The sequence below is a fragment of the Biomphalaria glabrata genome, chromosome 14, assembly GCF_947242115.1.
Source record: "Biomphalaria glabrata chromosome 14, xgBioGlab47.1, whole genome shotgun sequence".
In the NCBI taxonomy this organism is placed as follows: Eukaryota; Metazoa; Mollusca; class Gastropoda; family Planorbidae; genus Biomphalaria; species Biomphalaria glabrata.
Genome location: NC_074724.1, coordinates 5636546 through 5659366, shown reverse-complemented (window position 1 = coordinate 5659366; position 22821 = coordinate 5636546). Strand labels below are relative to the sequence as shown.

General features: G+C 31.8%; 2 protein-coding genes across 2 annotated transcripts; both read left to right on the top strand.

The window, feature by feature from the left end:
- Positions 1-202: 202 nt before the first annotated feature.
- Positions 203-13856, top strand: LOC106055289 (uncharacterized). The gene is made up of 4 exons (XM_056011612.1): positions 203-289; positions 8225-8316; positions 9535-9707; positions 12032-13856. Exons 1-4 carry the CDS (start codon positions 262-264, stop codon positions 12099-12101), a joined length of 363 nt encoding a protein of 120 aa, XP_055867587.1. The 5' UTR covers positions 203-261; the 3' UTR covers positions 12102-13856.
- Positions 13857-14796: 940 nt separating this feature from the next.
- On the top strand, positions 14797-21759 carry LOC106055287 (uncharacterized). Its single transcript, XM_056011613.1, has 6 exons — positions 14797-14930; positions 16324-16569; positions 17882-17942; positions 18095-18183; positions 20528-20700; positions 20981-21759. The coding sequence occupies exons 3-6, from the start codon at positions 17912-17914 to the stop codon at positions 21042-21044; spliced, it is 357 nt and encodes a 118-aa protein (XP_055867588.1). The 5' UTR covers positions 14797-14930; positions 16324-16569; positions 17882-17911; the 3' UTR covers positions 21045-21759.
- Positions 21760-22821: the final 1062 nt, after the last annotated feature.

Genomic DNA, 22821 nt, shown 5'->3' with positions numbered 1-22821 from the left:
TGCCATCAGTAGTGAAAGGGCATTATAGATCTAGAGTTGTGACTGAAACTTAATAGTAATACTTTTAAATAGACTAATTCAGTCTATTTTATAGACAATTTTGAGTTAAGATTCAACAGTTAATTTTTCAATGTCAGTAGGCCTACCCTACTTAGGCTTAGGATTCTAGATCAATATTAAAATATAGTCTAGATGTAGGCTATAGATCTAGAAATCTAGTACGTCATAATTCATAAGATTGTAACTTATTTTTAGGCTAAAATGTCTGACAGCGATTTTGAAGAAGCTGGTAAGTGATCTTACAATTGTCAAACAAAACCTTCGAACTTCAGTGTCTTCAGTGTGAAGACTGAAGGAGCTAATGAGGAAAGTTTTTGTTATTTTCTCAACACATTCGAGCAAGTTAATGCATATTTAACGTGCTGCTTCGGTTAACTGTGTTGATAATTAACTAATCAAACTTATTCATAAAAACTCCCACTTTTTATCTGTCAATGGATAACTTAGTCTTAATTACTAACCCTATTTAAGCCTATTACTATTCTCTTGGCAAGATGGCTGCTCCCTGTTTACTGTTATAAGAGATGAGTTAAATTTTTCGTTTTGTTGTATTAAAATCAAACCAAATTCATTAAAAAAGCTATTTAACTAATAAACTAATATCTTTAAATTATATATTTAACTTAATTCAGCATTTTTTTCCACTAATTAATTCAAATTAACAACTCTTAGCTTAGGACTAGATCTAGTCTATATTTATTATTATTATTATAATTATTATTTTAGATCTAGACTCTAGTCAGTCTAGTGTTAGACTTAGACTTTAATTAAGGCTAATTAAGGCTTTAGATCTACTAATCATCTACTAATACTACTAATAATAACTAATAGTAATATTCTATATAGTTAATTATACACGTAAATATATTGATCTAGAATTAGATCTAGATCTAGTCTAGGTCCATATTTTGAATTTAATAAACCATTTCATTTGATTTAATTGTCATTGTAAATTAGCTTTCAATTTAGATTTAGACATAAATTAGGCATTGTAAACCTTAAACTAGATTTAGACTAGACCCCTTTAAAAACTAAAATCAACAACAGTCATCATGAAATTGCTCTGGCTATTTATCCTAATAATTACTTAATACACACTATCTGAACACAGAACCAGATCTACCTTAGTCAACACTAAACTTAAAAAGGAAACAACAGTCATAATCAATCATCACACTTTAGATCAAAGCAACTTAAAAAATAACCTAACATACACATCCATAACACTAAAGAAGATTACCCATCACAAATGGAAGTTCTCAATCAGACACAGCAGAAATAAATACCTATCACTGTTAATATTAATAGCAGGAGATGTAGAGTCAAATCCAGGGCCTAGATCTAAAGATACATGCAACATCTGCAAAAAAGTATGCACCATGAAACAAAAAGCCATTCAATGTGACACCTGCGATGAATGGTACCATGCATCATGTCTCCATATGAATACACCTGTGTATTATGCCTTAGGCAACAAAGATGCATCATGGCACTGTGTACCGTGTGGGTTACCTCAGTTTACATCAGGACTGTTTGATTCCTTTGATGCAGACACTTCTAACCCATACAACATCCTAAACACCATCCCAAACCAAACTCACCAACCACTAGCCAGATCCACTCCTGTTAAACCTAAATCTACTAAAATTAATACAACAGCCTCACTAAACAAACCTACTAAAGATGTAACACCAAAATACCTTAAAACCTTAGTAATAAATTTTCAAAGCATTAGGAACAAAACAGCAGACTTAGAAATTTTATTAGAATGTGAGAAACCAGACATAATTGCAGGCACAGAAACTTGGCTACATCCTGAAATTTATAATGCAGAAATTTTCAATAGTAATTATGAAATTTTTAGAAAAGATAGGGCTGATAATCATGGAGGAGTTCTTTTAGCAATAAAAAAACCCTCTTATAGCAGAAGAAATTACCTTACCTAACTCAAAAAATATAGAATCAACATTTTGTAAAATTAATACCACCTCAACATCCCTAATAATAGGCAGCATTTACAGACCATCAAATTCTAGTTTAGAATACATGCAGGAACTATGTAATCAGATTACTACACTTAAAGAGACAAATAAAAATGCAGTTTTTTGGATTATGGGTGATTTCAACCTACCTGATATAAATTGGAAAACACTAACCATAGATAAAAACCAAAACCTTAAGGACATAAATGAGCTTTTCATAGAAACTTTACACAACCTAAGTTTAGATCAAATCATTAAAAAGCCAACTAGATTAAACAACACATTAGATCTCTTCTTAACCAACAGACCTGGATTAGTAGTTGATTATGATATTATCCCTGGTCTATCAGACCATGAGATCATAAAAATACACAGTCAGATAAAAGCAGTAGCCAATACAAAACCCAAAAGAAAAATCTTACTCTGAAATAAATGTAACCTAACACAACTACACCAAGCTGCATTAAACTTTCAACAAACATTCTTATTAGAAAAAGACATTAACCAACCAGTTGATGACCTCTGGAATTTCATTAAAAACCATCTTAAAAGCATTATAGAAAATCATATACCAACTAAATACACATCAAACAAAATAAATAAATGCTGGTTTAATAATAGACTAAACAGAAGGAAAACCTATATAGAAAATTTAAAGAAACTAATGCAGAAAGAGTTTACAAAAAGTATATAAAAATTAAACACTTAACCCAAAAAGTAAGCAGACAGCTGCAGAGTGAATACATAAACAATGTAATATCTAAAGATAACAACAAAAACCTATGGTCATACATTAAGTCTAAGAAAATGGAAACAACAGGCGTAGCGCCATTAAAAGATGAACATAACATAATACATAATGATAATGAAACTAAAGCAAACATCCTAAACAAATATTTTGCATCAGCATTCTCAGCCCCAGGAGACAAAGACATTACTGAATTTGAACCAAGTAGACAACATAGAAGATATAGTAGTACAAGAAAATGGAATTCAAAAACTATTAGCCAACACCAAACCAAATAAAGCTTCTGGACCTGATGGTATTCCAGCTAGATTACTCAAAGAACTAAGTAATGAGCTAGCCCCAGTGTTCAAAATACTCTTTCAGGCTTCACTTAACCAGGGCAGAGTACCAAAGGACTGGAAAGAAGCTAATGTCACCCCCCTATTTGAAAAAGGAGAAAAATCTGACCCAGGAAACTACAGACCAGTATCACTTACCAGCATCACATGTAAAATCCTAGAACACATAATATGTAGCAACATCATAAACCACTTAGACAAACATAATGTCCTCACACCATACCAACATGGCTTTAGGAAATATAGATCATGTGAAACACAACTAATAGGACTAATTGATGATTTTTCAAAAGGTTTAGATAATAGTGAACAAATAGATGCTATCTTACTAGATTTTTCTAAGGCTTTTGACATAGTTCACCACCATAGTTTGCTTAAAAAATTAAAATATTTCGGCATTAATGGTCCACTGCATCAGTGGATTAAAGACTTTCTGATAGGGAGAGAACAAACTGTAATAATAAATGGATCTAAATCAACACCGATAACAGTAAACTCAGGTGTACCTCAAGGAACAGTCTTGGGTCCACTACTATTTTTAATTTACATAAATGATTTACCAAATTGCATTACTTCAGGAACAAAAGTCAGATTATTTGCAGACGATTGCATAATATATAGAACAATAAAAACAACACAAGACACAGATATTTTACAAAGAGAATTAGATGAATTACAGAAATGGGAATCAAATTGGAGCATGTCTTTCCACCCAGAAAAATGTCAGTTGTTAAGAGTAACAAAAAAACTAAAACAAATTAATTCCACTTATCTTATTCATGGCAAACCAGTAACACAGACTAAAAACGCAAAATACCTAGGTGTTATAATAAATGAAAAACTGTCATGGAATCCACATATTGATGAAACTACAAAAAAATCAAACAAAGCATTAGGATTTATTAAAAGAAATTTCTATAAGTCAAATAAGAACATAAAACTAAAATGTTATTTAACCTTGGTTAGGCCAATAATAGAATATGCATCCTCTGTTTGGGACCCCTCAACTCAAGAAAACATTAAGAAACTAGAACAGACACAAAATAGAGCAGTGCGATTCATAACAAACGAATATTCACATTTGACTAGAGTAACACCTTTAGTAAAATCACTAAATTTAGAAAGCCTTCAGGACAGAAGGCTCAAAAGTAAAGTAGCAATCATACATAAAACACTGAACCATAATCTTCAAATACAAAAACAAAATTTAATAAAATACTCTGAAAGACACAAAGATAAAGGCACATTCCTCGTCCCATATGTTAGGACAAATTTGTACAAATACTCCTTCTTCCCTAGTGCTATTAGAGCATGGAATGGGTTGCCTGAGCTAGCCAGGAAAACCAGTGACTTGGCAGAATTTAAGTCATTGGTTAATATGCATGACTAAATGCATGACGCGTAGGACGTAATCATCTTCTTTTTTGAAGTAATGTCTGTATTATATAAGATAAGTACGTAAACCCTCCAGCTTTTCTATCCACAGTAGAACTCAACAATGAAAAGTCCTCCTTACATTACTACTGATCTAATAGTAAAAGGGAGCATTTTTTCTTTATAGTAGTTATTTAATACATTAAATGTTGTTTTGCCTTTATTGTCAGTTATCAGTTTTATCAAAATAAGTTTTTCATGGATTTCTCGTTGCATAATAAAACGAGCATATACCAATAAAAAATGCTTCACCACAAGGTACGGTGGAGTCGTCCACTTGTAATAAAGAAATAAGTTGTTTGGAAATAATAAAAGAAACTTTCAATGTCACAACTCATTTCATCAATAGGTCTTTTAATTGTCTTGTTGCTTAGAGGAATATCAGATGTAGGTTTCAGTACAAAATAGTTTTTAAAATCTTTTCAACGGCTGGCAAAAATCATTTTTTTCGCCTATAGATGGATGTTTTCCTTATTTCACAATAAGTAAAAGATATTCTAAGACACTTGCAAACCATCATCTTTTTTTTTTCTGAAAGCAAAGATTTTGTCCACTGTAGGCGTCTTTTCTCTACTTTATCATTTCCTATAAAAGTGCGGGTGCCACTGCGGTCGCAAAGGTTGCAGTGGCCTAAGGTTGACTAGTTTAAAATATTATAGTAGGCCTAAGCCTATATAGCACAAGGGTTCTATTATGTCTCTTATAGGGTCTAGATCTAAGACTCTACAATGACTCAATGTTTATTTGCAAACTATTTCTTAGACTGCTTATGTTGAAGACCCTTAATGTTGTTTTTATGAATCACATTTTTTTGGTGTTTTCATATTGATAATTCATTTGGGGCCACCAAATTCACTTTGCATAGGGCCTCCAATTAACTAAGGCCGTTTCTGCTTGTACATTAAACAGTGAGGTCATGCATATTATGCATTTTTATAAAGGCCTATATTTTATATTAAAGATCCTGTGTCCATTTGTTTTTAAATTGTGGGTTTATAAATTTCCGTCTACTAGATTCAAAGCAAACCTAAGGGAAGAAAGGAATGGGCAGCTCTCTGGTTATAGATGACTTGCTTTGGACTGTCATCGTGATTGTTCTAATAAGGTGATTGTTCTAATAAGGTTTGATCCCTGCAGAAGGTTCAGACTCAATATATATACACTATGTATCGAAAGTGTTATAATGAATGAACTTGCTTTTTACACATTTTTTTTTTGCATGTTCATCAACAAATATTGAATTTGATTTGGTTTCACCTCTCTGGCCATAAATATTATCAAAATTTGTTTTTTAATAGTCTTTAAGCAAGTACATTTAAAATGTGTAGGCCTATTTTTGATGTTGTTGTTTTTTAATACTTATCAAAATGACATTTTTAATGATTTATTAGGAGGATTACTAACAAGTAACATTTTTAGATCCAACTTGTTTAGATTGAACTCAAATTGTGCATGCATTATATTAAGTTAATATCTACTGCCTATTTTTGCTTCTTCTTGGCTGGAGTGAACTAAAGTCTAAACAAATATTACTGTTATATAGCCAGTATTATTAAATTTTTAGATCTAAATTAAATATATGGCTGGCTTAATTAAAGTTATTACAAAGGTCCTGTTATTATATTACTCATGTCTGGTATTATTAATGTAAAACATAATAAGTATAAAAATAAACTATCACAAGTTATTCTAATATTATTATAATTATCAGAAGTAATAGGTTCCACAAGGTTGTTAACGCAGGGATGGTATTGGTTTCTAGTTCATCATTACCTATTCTTCTTCTTCTTCTAGCCAGCTTTATTGCTGCTGAGCTGTGAGCTCTTTTGCAGACTGTGCCAAGGAAAAAAAGTGTGCTGTTTTCTTCAGCTGTTCAGCACTGCCGTACAGGGTGTTGGTTATGTTGGGCTGTAGTGAAAGTAGGGTCTGCCTAAGGTGGATTAGGGAGGGGCATTCAAAGAGGATATGGTTTACGGGTTTCAAAGGGGTGGGCGCAATGTCTGCAAAGGGGTAGTTGTGTGGAGTTTATTTTGTGGTGGTAATTTAATAGTGGTGTGTGTCCTGTTCTTAGTTGGAAGATTGTAGATTGTTCTTTGCGGGGGAGGAAGTTAATACATTACCTATAAAATGCTTCCAATGGCATGCATCTCAAATAGCCTCTGACAACCAGTCCAACTCCTGGCCTTCATGTGACAGGAGAAAGGGCAATGGCGAGCAACTGGCGCCTAAACCAGTAGGATCTGGGTAGGAGGGGCTTGATAGCCCTGGTCGGCTACCCATCTGGGAGAAGGAAAACTCTGAATCCAAACCTCTTCTGCCTTGCGGTTATACCTAAACATGGGAAAGGTTTCGTGAGACATGCCCGAGGAAAAATCAGAAGCTGGCGACCTTTAGGTAGATTGTGGCACACTGTGCTACAGTCTGGCAGAACCCGTGGCACTACTGATCCCAAACTGTATCGAATACTCTTTTACTTTGGTCACATCATCTGCCCGGAGAGGGGGAACTGCAATGTAAGCGACATGGTTCTGACCATAAATAATGCTCAAACTTTCACCTCACTTCTCCACAAGATGAACCATAGTTGTTCTATGACTGAAAGAGGCCAACCAAAAAAAAAAAGTAGTAATTATTACGGTTGTAGCAAAGCATTGTGTGAATGAAAAATGTTGCGAAGTTGGATATTGAATGGAAGTGAGATTAAAAGGAGGAAGCTAGAGAAATATGAACATGAAGCCAGAGAAATGATTATGTTTACATAATTTGTGATAATATCAATTTAAGTATTTTCTAAATTGGAATCTTAGAGTATCTGTGTATTATTGATCTACTAATTTTCAAGAGTCTTGTGTGGTAACAGTAATATAATTACTATTCAGCAATTATATGAACTTTCTTATAATTCTGTTCTACGACTAATATCTATAAATTCAAATTTAAAAATTGGTACTAATTTTTATGTAATCTAGATTCATATCCCTCACTTATGTTTCAAATCATCATTTTTAATGTAAAAGGGACCTGGTGGCTGAGTGATAAAATGATTGGCTTCTGAACGTACAAATTTTGGTGAAAACTGTTTTTTTTTTTTTTAAGGACAACCCTTAGTCCACCCAACTATGATGGGTATCTGGCATTAGTTGGTCATTGTGCTTACCAGTTGGCACCCTCTTTAATCATCCTCCATAGAAACAGCTGTCATTAACATCATCTGCTCTTTTGATTGTAAGGTCTGGAAAGGGTTACTTACCTAGTTTTTTTCTTGAATGAAAATATAAAGTACAACATACATGTACTTACATGATAATTATAAAAAAAAAAAACATTTAAAATTAATTTTAATTTAAACATAGTAGCAAATTTAATGTAACACAAATGACAAATGGCTATCAACTTTGCAAGCTTTATGTGAGATTCTTAACATTGCTGCCCAGGATATGTATACTCTTGCTGGCCTCCTTCAATCACAGAGCAGCTATTGTTTATCTCATAGGGTACCTTTTTATGTGATTATATCTCTCTAATTTGGAATGATATACCCGTCCACATATATCACAGGTCAAGGCTTTTCTTCTATAGCTGAGGCCCATGATTTTTCACTGTCCATAGCTTATGTATTAATTAATTGGCTACAAATACATCTGCATTTTTGGTCATTACAGAGAGTGAAATTCACAGCATTGAAATGAATATTGTCTACCCTGATGGAAATCCTTCTAAATATAGTCTTTATCTAGAAAATACAGTTAAACAGGTATAACTTAAAATGTCATTACCTTATTACCCATAGAGAAACTTATATCATATATATTCTCCAAATTACATAGATCTAAATATTTATTGGTAAGTATGTTAAAAAAAGTTTGTAAAATTTGTAATTAAACTTTTTAGTTTGTAACTAAAAAAAAAAATTAAACTAGGATTAAACTTTTTTTTTTAATTAAACTTTGGCGTTAACTAATTTTTTTAGTTAAACTAAAAGTTAGCAACTTTTTAGTTAACTTTTGTACATCACTAATATGATAATGTAATGTATAAATTTACCACCTATGTTGCAAATTGTATTTAACATCTGAATAGTAATGTTGTATGGTGAATTTTTTTCCTTTTTTAATACATACAAACATTATAAAAATTCAGTTTACAATGATCAGTAGGTAATGTTTGAAAAAATCATTTATTTGTTGGAATACTTTGTATAAGAAACAAAATAAATTAAAAAACAAGAACTAGACAGTAGCTTATTTTGTTGTTTTCTATTAGCCATACAATGTCTTGTTCTCAAAATCTCAAATGATCATTTTGCACATGATTACAAAAGTGGCATTTATCAATAGGCTCTAAAATTATGAATAATACTATTAATGTCTTAAACAAATTTACTTATATTATGTGAGTCTAAAAGTACAGAATACAAGTTTTTATATAAACAACCTTTTCTATGTAGCATAATAATTAATAAGATATTCTCAACAATTCTAAAAATTAAGCAAGAGTGCAGTATTTTAAGGCATTTTTTGTCCTAGAATGAATGACAATATATCTCTTTTCATAGTAATGAGATGAAGGCCTAACCATTAGCTATGAAGAGATTATTGTCCAGGAGGGGCAGTGGCTGTGGAGGTAAAGCACTTGGCTTCTGAACTAGAGGGTTCTGGGTTCAAATCCTGGTGAAGTATAAGTTTTTTAATCTCTGGATCTTTAGTATGCCTCTAAGTCCACCAAACTCTAATGGGTACCTGACATTAGTTGGGTAAAAGTAAAGACGGTTAGTCTTTGTGCTGGCCACATGACACTGTTATTAACCATGGGCCATAGGAACAGATGAATTTTACATCATCTGCCTTATAGTCCACATGGTCTGAAAGCAGACTTTTCTTTTTTTTTGTCTAGAATATTGTCCCCCACACAGCCCATGTGTCCAAAGCTTGAAATAATTGTGTTATTACATTTGTTATTTGTCTATTTTCAGGAGAAAGAAACAATGCTCGATATTAGACACATTCAAAATCCAGATGAATATGAGCTTGTGATGATTCAACCACTGAGACAAAAAACTGTTTTAGAGGATTCAATAACTATTAATGATTATGCAACTGACTTAGCATCATCTCATGAAACTTATCTAGAGATAAGAAGGAAAGGGTATGTTCATTCATCTTCTGCCTACATGTATACTGTAGTCTAAATCTATCTCTTTAAAAGATATAAATACTTATACATGAAATAGAATATGGTCAGCTGTCTGGGATTGTAATAGAGTTTTTACTCAACAATCCTAAGCTCAACCTATTTGTCCCATCCAGGAGGCTTAGACAAAGTGTTAAAATTGTACACAAATATAAAAAAAATCTTATGGTGTCTTTTTTTTCTGTAATGTTTCAGCAGAATTATATGTAATTTAGACATTCAGATTCACATGTTTTATATTGATTTTTAACTTTCTTCAAGTCTTGTTTACTTACCACTGGGAGAAAAAAACATGTTTGTTATTGATAGGTTCTCATCTGGTAGTTATTTTAGATCTTTCAGACACCTTTTACGTATTATATTTTTTTCTTGAACTTAAGTACTTTATTCATACCTACATAGATAATTTATGTATAATTTGAAATAATATAGTTTAATTACTAAGGCAGTTTGGTTGTCTTCTCATTTTATTGTGGATATTTTATGGATTGAGTGTAGGGGTGCACCGGATAGTACTTTTTGATATTCGGCTGGAGCCGAATATGGCCAGATAATAAAATTTGATATTCGGCTGGAGCTGAAGCCAAACACCTACATGACTTTTAAATAGCTCGTTTTACTGATGTTTTTGCAAATCTTCTAAATAACATACCTATATTCATATTAGGCTATTTTAACCATCTTGTTTTAAACTTTATTACTGATTGATTAATTAAAGTTAACAGCATTTATTAACAGATAGGCCTATCATAAACTAATCTGTGTAACATATGAGATGGTGTGTGTTTATGCATGAGGCCACCAATTGTAAAGACATGTGGGATGGCCAATATAGAATGTATAAACATATATTTAACTAAGGTAAATCTTTCAAAAGTTAAGTACAATCTGGGTTGTATAGTGGGTAGATGTTTGTGTTCATTTATTTCAGACCATCAGCTGGTCATTAGGCTTGTGTTTTAAAGGCCACAAGCCGCTTAAAGTCTGAGCCTGATACTGATAGTAGCTATTTATATATATCAAGTAATACCAGCAATAACGAGGAGTTACTTGACACTCTGAAATTATTAAGAACATTGTTATCAAATCAAGACACACATAGCACAAGAGTAAGATTCGAAGTCAACACGTTAGAAAAAGTAATTCAACAGTGATATTTATTTACAAAATAATGCATAATGCTAATTTAATGTAATAATATAATAATAATAATAATATACACATCCTTTAAAAGTTAAAGCATTATAAAGCACGAAAATAAATGTATTTGACAAGTTCTAAGTTTCAACAGAATTCCTTAGTTGTTACATTAAAGTTGAATTATATTTAAGAAAAATAAGTTTTTCAGCATTTTCTGATATACATTTTGTAGGATAGTCATTGATAATTCACCCAGTGATGCTGAACAGTCTTTCAATATCTCAGCGCTCTAATTGGCATTTCTCTCCAAATTTGTTAAACCATTCTGGTTTAGAGATGGTAAATGTCTATAAATATATTAAGTGTCATGAACTAAACAAATAAGGATTCTTCTCCAAGTTAACAAACTCAGTTCCCTCATAAGGCATGACCTCTAGACAGTGTCAACAGGTGATCACCTGTCTATTTATGAACTCAATGTTATGGACTAAACAAACAAAAGATGGTGGGGGTTGTTTAAATATACCTCTGGAGATATACCCTCACATCTAGACAGATGTCTTGTCAGCGTGATAGTTAAGGAATATTACATGTTAACTAACTAGCCCATGTAAAGGTCAAGACAAAATTTTAAAATGTGTCAGCCATTGCTGTTATTTATTATTTTTATGTAATTTGAATTTATAATGTAAAGTTTTATTTCTATTTAGATTAACACACCTTGTCTTTGTACTAAAAGATGTTTGGTGCATAGACCTAGTTTTAAAAGCACATTCTATTATTTGAAACATAAACGTTAATGTATTTCAGAAGTGACATTATTGAATCATGTCCACTTTATGAATATTAGCAGATTTTTATTGACATAGATATTTAGTTGGACAACATTCGACGGTTTCGCCTTCATTAAGTATTCAACTTCCTGTTTTCAGCACAATGCGCAGCCTTCCAAACTTAATTATTATGGCAGATTTTTAAAAGACGCTCTAAGAATTCAAAAACATTTAGTACTGCATCATTGAAATGTTTTATAAATGTTAAAATAAAATATTTTTTAATTAATATTTTTGGCTTAAATATTTTTTCAAATAAAAGAGTTTGATTTATTTATAATGTATGTTTTTTTTATTGTTTTCCAGAACACAGAAAACATCTGAAAAGCAGCCTGGTGGTTTAGGAAACGTGGGTTCTTGTATAACATTAAAGTAGTTAACTGAAAGCAAATTTAATCATTTACATTTATGTCACATTTTTGTTTTTGTTTTCCCCTTTTTTTTTTATCATTGTCTTAAAGATTTATTTGATCATTTTTACAACTTAAAAACAAATCATTATCTAGGAAAAAAGAGAGCTTATTTTTTTAAACAAATTCTATTTTTAAAAAACTAGGATACATATGATATACTACTAGTATCATATCATTTTACAAGATACCTTTTTTCAGTTAGTATTGTACTTTTTTTTGTAGTGGATTTAATAGTTTACTAGTTTCCCTATTATGCAGTCAGGTTAGCCTTAAAGGGTTTGCAATTCTTCAGACTTTAAAGCTGTGAAACTATCAATAATTACTGGTTTGTTTTTTGCTGTTGCCTTATAGCTGTAAAACTAGCAATAATTACTGGTTTGTTTTTGTGACTGTCTTATAAAAACATGCACACATGACCCTACCCTATCTGGAAGAACTTTTCAACAATGCCTCTCAGTAAAGTCAGAAAAGTTTTAGAAGTCACCAACCTACCACACAAGTACAACTATGTCACTTCTTTTCAAAGTGAATAACTTGTGTACATTAAGACAAGAAGTGAATGCTCTTAAAGCTCCTTTGGTCCTTACTCTGTAAGACTGTATCAGCACTGCTCATTGACTGGGGGATATGGAAAAGATCAAGATGTATGAGTGTTTTAGTGACTTAAGTTTTTTTTTTCTATAAATTAAATAAGACCATAAAGTTAAAATGTTATTTAACCTTGAATAGGCCAAATACGAGAGTATGCATCCTCTGATCGGAACCCTTTAGCTCAAGAAAACATAAAGAAACTAGAACAGACACAAAATAGAGCAGTGAGATTCAAAACACTTCAATATTCATATTTAATTAGAGAAACACCTCTAAAAAAAATCATTACATTTAGAGACCCTTCATGATAGAAGACTAAAATATAAAATAGCAATTATACATAAAACACTGAACCCACTGAACCGTAATCTTCAAATACAAAACCTAATAAAATACTCAGACACATTTCTTGGTCCAAATGCTAGGACAAATTTGTACAAATACTCCTTCTTCTCAAGTCCTATTAAAGCATGAAATGTGTTCCCTGAATCAGCAAGGAAAAACAATGACTTTGCAGAGTTTAAGTCATTGACATAATCATCTTCTTTTATAAAATAACATCTTTAATTTATAAATCTCGAGGAGTCTGTTAATGACAAATAATTTCTTGTGATTTAATCATAAATTTCCTTGTAGGAACAATAAAAATGTCTTAGTCTCAAATGTTTCTTGTATTCTATACATTTGTCAAATAGCCAATATTATTTTATTATTTGTTCTTAATGTTTGTTTTCATTTAAACAAATGTCAAATTTTTAAAATTAAAATATAAGTAAGAACTTTCAATCATTTATGTCATTACTGCTACTTACACAAGTAAGATATATAATATAATTAATCCACTAACTTTATGATTATTTTTGTTTTTCTTTTGTACTCTTAAGGGTTTGCAAGAAATGTTGAGCTTTGCTTTTTAACTTCATTTATTGAGACCATTTACTGTTTACATCAAGTCTAATAAATCTCAAATTAATTAGCAAAAATGTTATACTAAGTCACTGAGATGCATATTATAATGATATACTCGCATATATGAACATTCTCTTTAAAATGTTGATTGCTGATTACATTTGAATCTATCTATGTCAGTGCATGAATGACAGAATAAAACGTGTTTTCCCAACAGATCTACTTCTCTATTTGTTGTTTGTAACTTTGTATCACTCAAGAATTTAGTTTTTACCATTGACCCATAGACCTGTCTGCCAGGTTCATCTATCCTTCTGCATCATAAACTACTACAGCAAAGTATATTAAATTCCATTATTTTTGCCAGGTTGTCCCTCTTAATTCCTTTCTCCAACACCACAGCTACTTCTTTTTGAAAAAGCTTTATATACTCTTACTTGACAGTAATAAATATTTGAATGTAATATTATTAAAGCAGGTTGATTTATTGATTTCTATTTTAATGAACTTAATTTTTTTTTTTACCATTTCTTTTCTGTCTCGATAGAAAAAAACAACATTGGACAAATAAGTTCACTTAAGCCTGTTTTGTGCTCATTGTTTGTCTTTTTTTTTTTTGTTTGTTTGTTTTGTAGCTGATGAAGGCTTCGTGGGGCAAACGCCCTTTGTTGCTTGGTCCGGTATTTTCTATACAGTCATTCACCACTGCAGCAGTAAATCTTTTTTTTTTCTCCCAAAAATAGTATTCAACCTTTAACTGATTTTATTATCAGCCCCCCCCCCCCTCCAAAAAAAAAAAAGGTGTAGATTACAGAATATATGTGAACATCCTTTTAAAGTGCCACTCAAACAAAACCCTTTTTTTTTTTTTTTTTTGTCAAATTAGATAAAGCAAACAGCAACATATATTAAATATTTTATATGTAGATATATAAACACATTTCTATATAACGTCAAACAAGAATCTATAGCTAAGCACTTACGCCTATATTATATAGTTATATACACACATATATATATTATAGGACCTAAACGTTTTGAAACAACGCTATTTCATATGGTTTACATTAGGCTATAAAAAGTAATAGTCGACGAATCTTGCATGATGGTCCAACAGACTAAGGTAAATGGTAGAAAAAGTAATAATAAGACGTTTGTTCACACACTCAGCTAAAAATAGCCTGTAACGGATTTTCCCAGAAAGACGTTAAAAATATAAAATTATAAAATATAATTCCTTCCGCAGTTTCAATCAAGGGATTGTTGGGGGTTTTTTTTGATGATTAAAACATGTAAGTTCATTTTGTATCTATCATTTTCAACCTAAATGTAAATTTAGTTTAAAGATATATAGTCTACTAATGATGTAGATAAACTTTCTTGAAAATGTATAAAATCTAGACCACTATAATTTAGTATATATATATATAGTGCCTGTTAGTAATATAATAAGACAATAAGATCTCATACAAATGATTCATACAATGATAATCTAAACATATACTATTGTAAACTATATAAACTATTGTATAGTTTCCACAGGACTAGATCATTAGATCATAATATTATAATTAGGCCTATATAATCAACTTATGATACCTAATTGTATTAGTTAATTCGTGCTAACTCTCAGAAACGTATTTCTATGTTTGTTCTATAAGCTTCAGATGTTCCTTACAGATTTCAACATTATAATACATCCTTGCCAAAGCTCCTGCTGGATGACACAGGGGATGGCAGCAGTCACAGTATAAACTCTAAACTTTCAAATCTTTACTTCAAGTTTTATCTTTGTTCAAGTTTATCAAATTTTTCCTTTCAACCATTCAGAATGTATATAGCTGTCATTACATTGACTTAATATGTAAAGTAAAAAAGTAGGCTAAAGTTTCCCTTTCAGACCATGTGGTCTACAGGGCAGATGATGTAAAGGTCATCTGTTTCTGTGGCCTACAGTTTACGAGGCTGTCATTTTGACAGCACAACGACCAACGTATATATTAATCCTTTACTCTTCCCAAACTAATGTCAGTTTACTTATGACGACTTTACAGCAAAATAATTAATTAATAATATAAATAGAGCTGAGTGGGCTCAGATTCGCCCAAAGATCCCGAAATTAAAAATCCCAGTCTTTACCAGGATTTGAACCCAGGATTCTGTTTAGGTAGTCAAGCACTTATTTACCTCTCAACCACTGCTAATTGTTATGAACTCTGCCTGAATGAGCATTTAAAACAATAAACTTAGGTGCATATTAAATTTTCAATTTAAAGTTCTTGTCTGCGACAATGCATACCTATTATAATCCATGTAGGTCTGTATTGTAAAATTGTGTTAGCATGGTCAAAATAAAATAAGAGAAAGTCTTCGTGAATAATGCAAGATTAATACAGCAGATTATTAAATCAATAGGCCTACAGAGAGAATCGTTCATATGTTGAGATGGATTTTAAAAAAGCATAATTAATAAATGTTTTACATTTGTTTAGTTTATTCACTACATTCAAGAAGAACATTAAGATCTATCTGTTCAAAACTTTTTTTAGATTAGTTTGTTATTTTAGCTCTCGTGTTTATGTTTGTAATGTTATCACAGCACCTTGAGCCTATATCGTGTTTGTTAACAGTGCTATATAAATTAAATTGTTATAATTAATTTATTGTTATTATTATCAATTTCAGAATCAAGACTTGGACTCTGTCTAAATGAACTTGACAAAAAATATATAACAATAACAAAAAGTTGAATCACAGTTGTCAAAGTTCTTGCAATTGACAGTTTCATGGTGTAAAACATCTTACACTAGACATTTAAAAAAAAATAGTGCTAAATCAAAAGATATATTGTTATGATAATTTGAGTTTTGGTATGGTATAGTTTAGAGCTGAATGCAATACAATTGAGACTAACTGAGTTGACCATTTAAGGTAAATTATTTATCAGCCTCTTTTATTATTAATCAGCGTTATTTTTTTTTAATAATTTAAATTATTTATATTATTAATTAATTATTTTGTTCTGATGTCATCATAAGTAAACTTCCCCTTTCAGATCTTGTGATCTATGGGGCAGATGATATAAAAGTCATGTGTTTCTATGGTCCACAGTTAACGAGGGTGTCATTTGGCAGCACAACGACAGCCAACTTTACTTTTCCCCAACTAATGTTAGGTACTTATTAGAGCTCGGTGGACTCGAAAGTAAAAATCCCAGTCTTTGACAAGGATTCGAACCCAGGACCCTCGGTTCGGAAGTCAAGCGCTATACCGTTCAGCCACTTCGCATCCAAGTGTATATATATTCAGTGGTGTAGCTAGGGTGGGGGGAGAATTTCAAAATCCCCCCAGACCCCTATTTGAGGACCGCCAAATGAGTGTTTGAAATTGTCTTTTTACATTAAATATTTTTTCTCGAATAAACTTCAAAGTTTTCACAATTATATTCAATGTACCTGATAAGACATGAATCTAACAAATTAACCAATTAGTTAATCAATTATTGGGGATTAATTATTTGTTTGATAATGAAATAAGGTGAACTAAATGCTACTTAATGAGAGATATGGGTGTATATATGAATTTAATCCCCTTCTTACGTTTTGACACGTTCATCTCCACTTCCCATTCTTGGATCAAGTTGAAATTTTGCATAATTATTCTTAGTCAATGACAATACAGGAATCAATCCAAAAATGAAATTGGTACTGGTAGTTAATTAAATAATTTTTGTTGTCTTATAAAGCAGAAAAGGTGTTAAACCCTGCCATTTTCTCCCTTAAATACTTCTTAACTCTTTCTCTCCGTAATTATTTTTCCACGTTTGGACGGAATTCTTCATTGCTCATTACTATTTCACTACCCTGTTACGATTAAGCTTCAATAGCTTTGTTGTTTTGTTATCAGAAAATATTTTATTTGGTATAGACTTAAAGGGGAATGCATGCTGCTTTTATATTACACAAAATAACGTTTATAAAATTAAATATTAATTTAATTTAATGAGGTCAAATCAACGATGGTATCGTTAATTAGGAGTGAAAGAGTTAACGCTATTTCTCTCTCACGTATTCTCCGATCAAGTTGATACTTTAAAAATTATTTCTTGTACCTAAAAAAAACAACATGAATCAATTAAAAAAAAAACAACTTATTGGTCAATTAATTATTGTTATTAGATAAGCTTTGTTATTTTAAGAAATTATTTTTTTTTAACTATTTGGCTGTTTTAAATCTCTATCAGGTACCTGTGTTACAGTTTTGATTTCTAATAATGGATAGCAAAAAATTTCTATTCGAAGCTGGTAAATTGATTATCTGCTTAGTGCATGATTTCTTTGGTTTAAAATGATAAGTTTAGATACATTTCTCTAAATAAAAGCCTTTAAGATTATTAATGCACAAATGAGTGCATTGTAAAGTAGAGTATGCCAATACATTATTGTTTTTTCATCAGAGCTGGTGAATTATGTCAAGATCGATGTTGTATTACCTGATGGACAAAAGGAAAAAGCCACGTTGAATTTTGAAAATACAATAAAACAGGTATGATCCTTTCAAAAGATTTTCAATGATAATAATAATTATATACAGCTTCATTGCAATCTGGCATGCTTTTAGTGCTGTTTTGCTAAAACGAATATAACATAGGCTCGGCACAGAGCAGACTGGTTTCTGGAGAGGCAGACCATGCACTGAACAGGTTTTCGCCCTACTTATCATCATGGAGGAGGCACAGTGGTTGAGCGGTAAACCGAGGCCCCGGGTTCGAATCCTGGTGAAGACTGGGGGTTTTCATTCCGGGATCTCAGACGCCTCTGAGTCCACCCAGCTCTGGTGGTTACCTTACATTAGTTGGGGAGTAAAGGCGCTTTGGTCGTTGTGCTGGCCACATGACACCATTGTAGAACTGTTGGTCACACAAATAGATGACCTTTACATCATCTGCCCTATAGATCGCAAGGTCTGAAAGGGTAACTTTTAAACATCATGGAGCAAAGGGGGGAAAGTGCATATCATGGTGTTGCTTGTAGAGGAAGAGCAGGAGTCGTGGACCGTATTTTAAAAAAAAAAACAGCTACAGACTATCTGGGCAAATAAATCAATCAGCTTGAAGATCAAGATCCACCTCCTCAAATATATTCATTGTACCATGACCACCTATGCGTGCCAGAAATGGAAGTCATCCATAAAGGTTGAAAAGAGACTAAATGTGTCTCTGCAACGATTCGAATCCTGGTGATGACTGGGATTTTTAATTTCGGGATCTTTGGGCGCCTCTGAGTCCACTCAGCTCTAATGAGTACCTCACATTAGTTGGGGAGAAGCAACGGCGGTTGGTTGTTGTGCTGGCCACATGATACCCTCGTTAACCGTAGGCCACAGAATCAGAAGACTTTAACAACATCTGCCCTATAGACCACATGGTCTGAAATGGGAACTTAACTAAACTAGGCAGCTGCCTAGGGTCTCCGATTGGTGGGGGCCTAGCACAGGACTAAAAATTGTGAAACTTGTAGAAACTCTCAAATATTAGCACTAAATTTGTATTATGAGGTTGTTTTTTTTTTTGCAAATGTTTACATCTACTTGTTAGACTACTTATGTTGGAAGACACTTATTGATTGTATTAATTGCTTAATATTTTTTCGGTGTATTTATTTATTTTAATAATTCATTTGGGGACCACCAAATTCACTTTGAGTTGGGCCTCCTATTTCTAAAACCCATAGTATTTTATATGACAGTCTTTCTCCATTCCTCTTTGTCTTTTGCCTTAAACAGAATCTCTTTCATTGACAGGCCCGTCCATTCTTTTATGTTGTCTTCCCATCACTTTCTCCTTCTGCCACTTCTTTTTTCTGGTACTGTTCCCTGAATGAAGTTCTTTGCGAGCACTGAAAACCTTATAATAAAGAGCTTCAGTTTGCCCTTTTTTAAAACAATAGTTAGCAGGTCATCGTGGGGTCCAATCGCTATATATTAATCCTGTTTCTAATATCGTCGTTTGTGATGTGATCTTTATATGTGATACCTCGGATCTGTCTGTAGCAGCTCAATTGCTAGGATCCTCCGCTCTAGTTCTGCAGTTGGCTTCCAAGATTCACAAGCACATATATATAAGAATGTAGCCATGACCAGGGAGTGCATCAGCCTGACTTATCGAGGGCTATGCTTTTGTCTTTCCATATTGTTTTGTTTTTGTTTGTATATATATATATACATATAGCCTATTGTTCTGAGCTAATATCTTGTCTAACTTCACTTCTATCTCATTAATTACTCCACATTAGCCACAGAACATTAGGCCTACAGGTTAATAGTACAATTGATAACGACTTTTACTGTTGCAAATGACACATTTATTTATAACTGGGAAGTCCTTCTAGTCTTCATAAACGTCGCTACTTCTGTAACTATCATCTGAAACAACCTACTTCTTTACTATCGCCATGTTGCCCTTCTTGTTCGCCTACTCTACTACGGTCTGTCTTACTACGTCAGTACTTTTACAGTCTACAGTCGCTAAAACAATACAAATATACTTGTCTACTGAAACTATCAAACTAACATACTCTCTAAACTTGTATTTAACTATATATATATATATATATATATATATATATATATATATATATATATATATATATATATATATATATATATATATATATATATATGTTTGTTTGTTGTTGTTTTTTGTTGTATTTTTTTTGGTGGGGGAGAGGGGGTCAATGATCTTACTATAAAAACTTTAGATATGTTATTTTGCGTGTTGAGACTTCTGAAAGAAGAGACTTTAAAATGTAAATTACTACCTACCAACAATATTTGTATCTTTTGTTGTTTTGCATAATCTTTAATTAACCCTTTCATCAATTTGTTTAAGGAAAAGGAAATGATTCTGGAAAGAAATAAATTACGCTATGCAGACATATATGTCATGGTTTTGATGGGGGCTCACAACAGCCGTACGATTCTTGATGACAATCGTCTTGTCTCCCATTATGCTAATCTACTGGCCACCGGAAGTGAGCCATATTTGGAGATTGCAAAAAACAGGTAAATATTTGTTTTTTAAATCTACCTAATTTTCTCATTTAAAACACAGAAGACAAAATTCACATAAGGTTATTATTTTATTTTGTAAATATATATTATAATATATATTATGTTTATATTATTTCTCATAGGGCCATTAACATAATGACAATTTTTTTTTAAAATCGTTTTCTTGACAATAATTATTAAATTTTCCTAATTAACGAAGTGTTAATCTATTATTTGAACAATATATGTCAAATCTGAGGAGTGTATACATAGCATTCTATTATATTTTCAGCTCTGAATTAGAGAGACCACCCAGACCAGTTAACCCTGCACAGTTTGGCATCACACTAAAGTAATTTAAATATGTCAAACAGAAATACAATGTATATATAATATGTGGAATCGAGTTTATATATTTTTAAAGCTTCTAAAAGTAATATTAAGTGTTATACATTTCTGAAACATTTTATGATGCAGAGTAATGATAATATAGAGGTCAGCACAATGGAACAAATAGACGAGTGGTGTCCTAACATTTTTGACTTATATAACCAACCTATTCACATGCGTAGGCTTACATCTGACTTATATAACCAACCTATTCACATGTAGGCTTACATCTGCATCGTCTGCAAAAAAAAAAAATATTTTCAAGGCCATTGCAACTGCATCTTCAACAGCTTCAGCTAGCTCTGTGGGCAGATATTTGGGGGAGACAGCACTAAATCAAGTGACAGATAAGGTCAATGGGTCATAGTTTGGGCAGCACTAATATATATATATATATATATATTATGTATATAAGCCAACTTATTTGTAATTTATCATTGTAAGTTACTCTCTTATTGTTAATTGACTGTTTTGTTTTTTCAATGAGAACATTTATAACGCCCTTAAAAGACAAACAAAAAATTGAATGAGAAACTAAAACAAATTTGCATTTATAACTGTTTTGGAATAAAGCCTAATAAAACTGTCACGCGATTCTAGGTTATCTGCATCAATCTTGATTAGAGAATATAAATGTTTTATTTTGTAAAGAAAAAAAAATAAATTCGATTTTGAAATTAATCTGCACATACTGTTTTGGATTATGAAGTTTTATTGCAGTCTTTATTTATTGTTTCAAATAAATTGCCACTTAATGCCAGTGGAAAAAAACAAATTGCTATTTAAAATGTATATATATATATATATATATATATATATATATATATATATATATATATATATATATATATATATATATATATGATAAATCTGCAGTCAATTATGGCTTAATAATCGAATATGAGAAAAATCCCGTGCCCCTTCTTTCAAAACCAGTTAGCTAGAGTTTCTCTCCTTGCTTTAATGCCAGACACTCGAACACGCCAGAAATATTAAAAACATTGAGAACATTTGTACAAAGCTTATATCAACTCTCTGTGGTAAAAAAAAAAAAGTCTGTACACGTTATTTCTCCCACATCCAATCTTAGATCATGTTGAAACTTTGCACGATTATTCATCAGCAGAGGCAAAGAATCGGTTTTAAAAATTAACCACGTAGTCATTTATTACAGGTAATTAATTACTTTGATTGATAGTTACAATGGAAATAAATGATTCAGTTTTGAAAGAGGCCTACAGTTAAATGTGTGGGGTTTCATTACCTTTGATAATTGAACACCTTCGACACTCAGTCTCGAGTCGAGCTGAAACTTTAAACAATTATTTATGGTACCTAACAAAACGTGAATCAATTTTTGAAAAGTAACCGATTAGTCAATTAATTATTGGTAATTAATTAAAGAGTCCTTGTAATCACAAAGATTTCCATAAGGATCAATAAAGCAGTCTTAGTCTTAATCTTTTTTTTATAAATCTTTTGCTTGTTATGCTATTTGCTTTGTTTAACTTGTGAGCGTGGTGACGACTAAACACGTTCAAAAATGTATGGTCGAATCTAAAAGGAGACGAACATGTATTACAAGGTGGGATGGGGGGGGGGGGATTCATTAAGGAGAATGTCGAGGGTTAACATTCGCTTCCCAGTAAAACTCCAATATGGCTGCTAAGACTGGGCGATGCACATGAAGCCAGAAATGTAAGCGCATCGATGGAGTATAATATCATAATAGATAAACAGAAG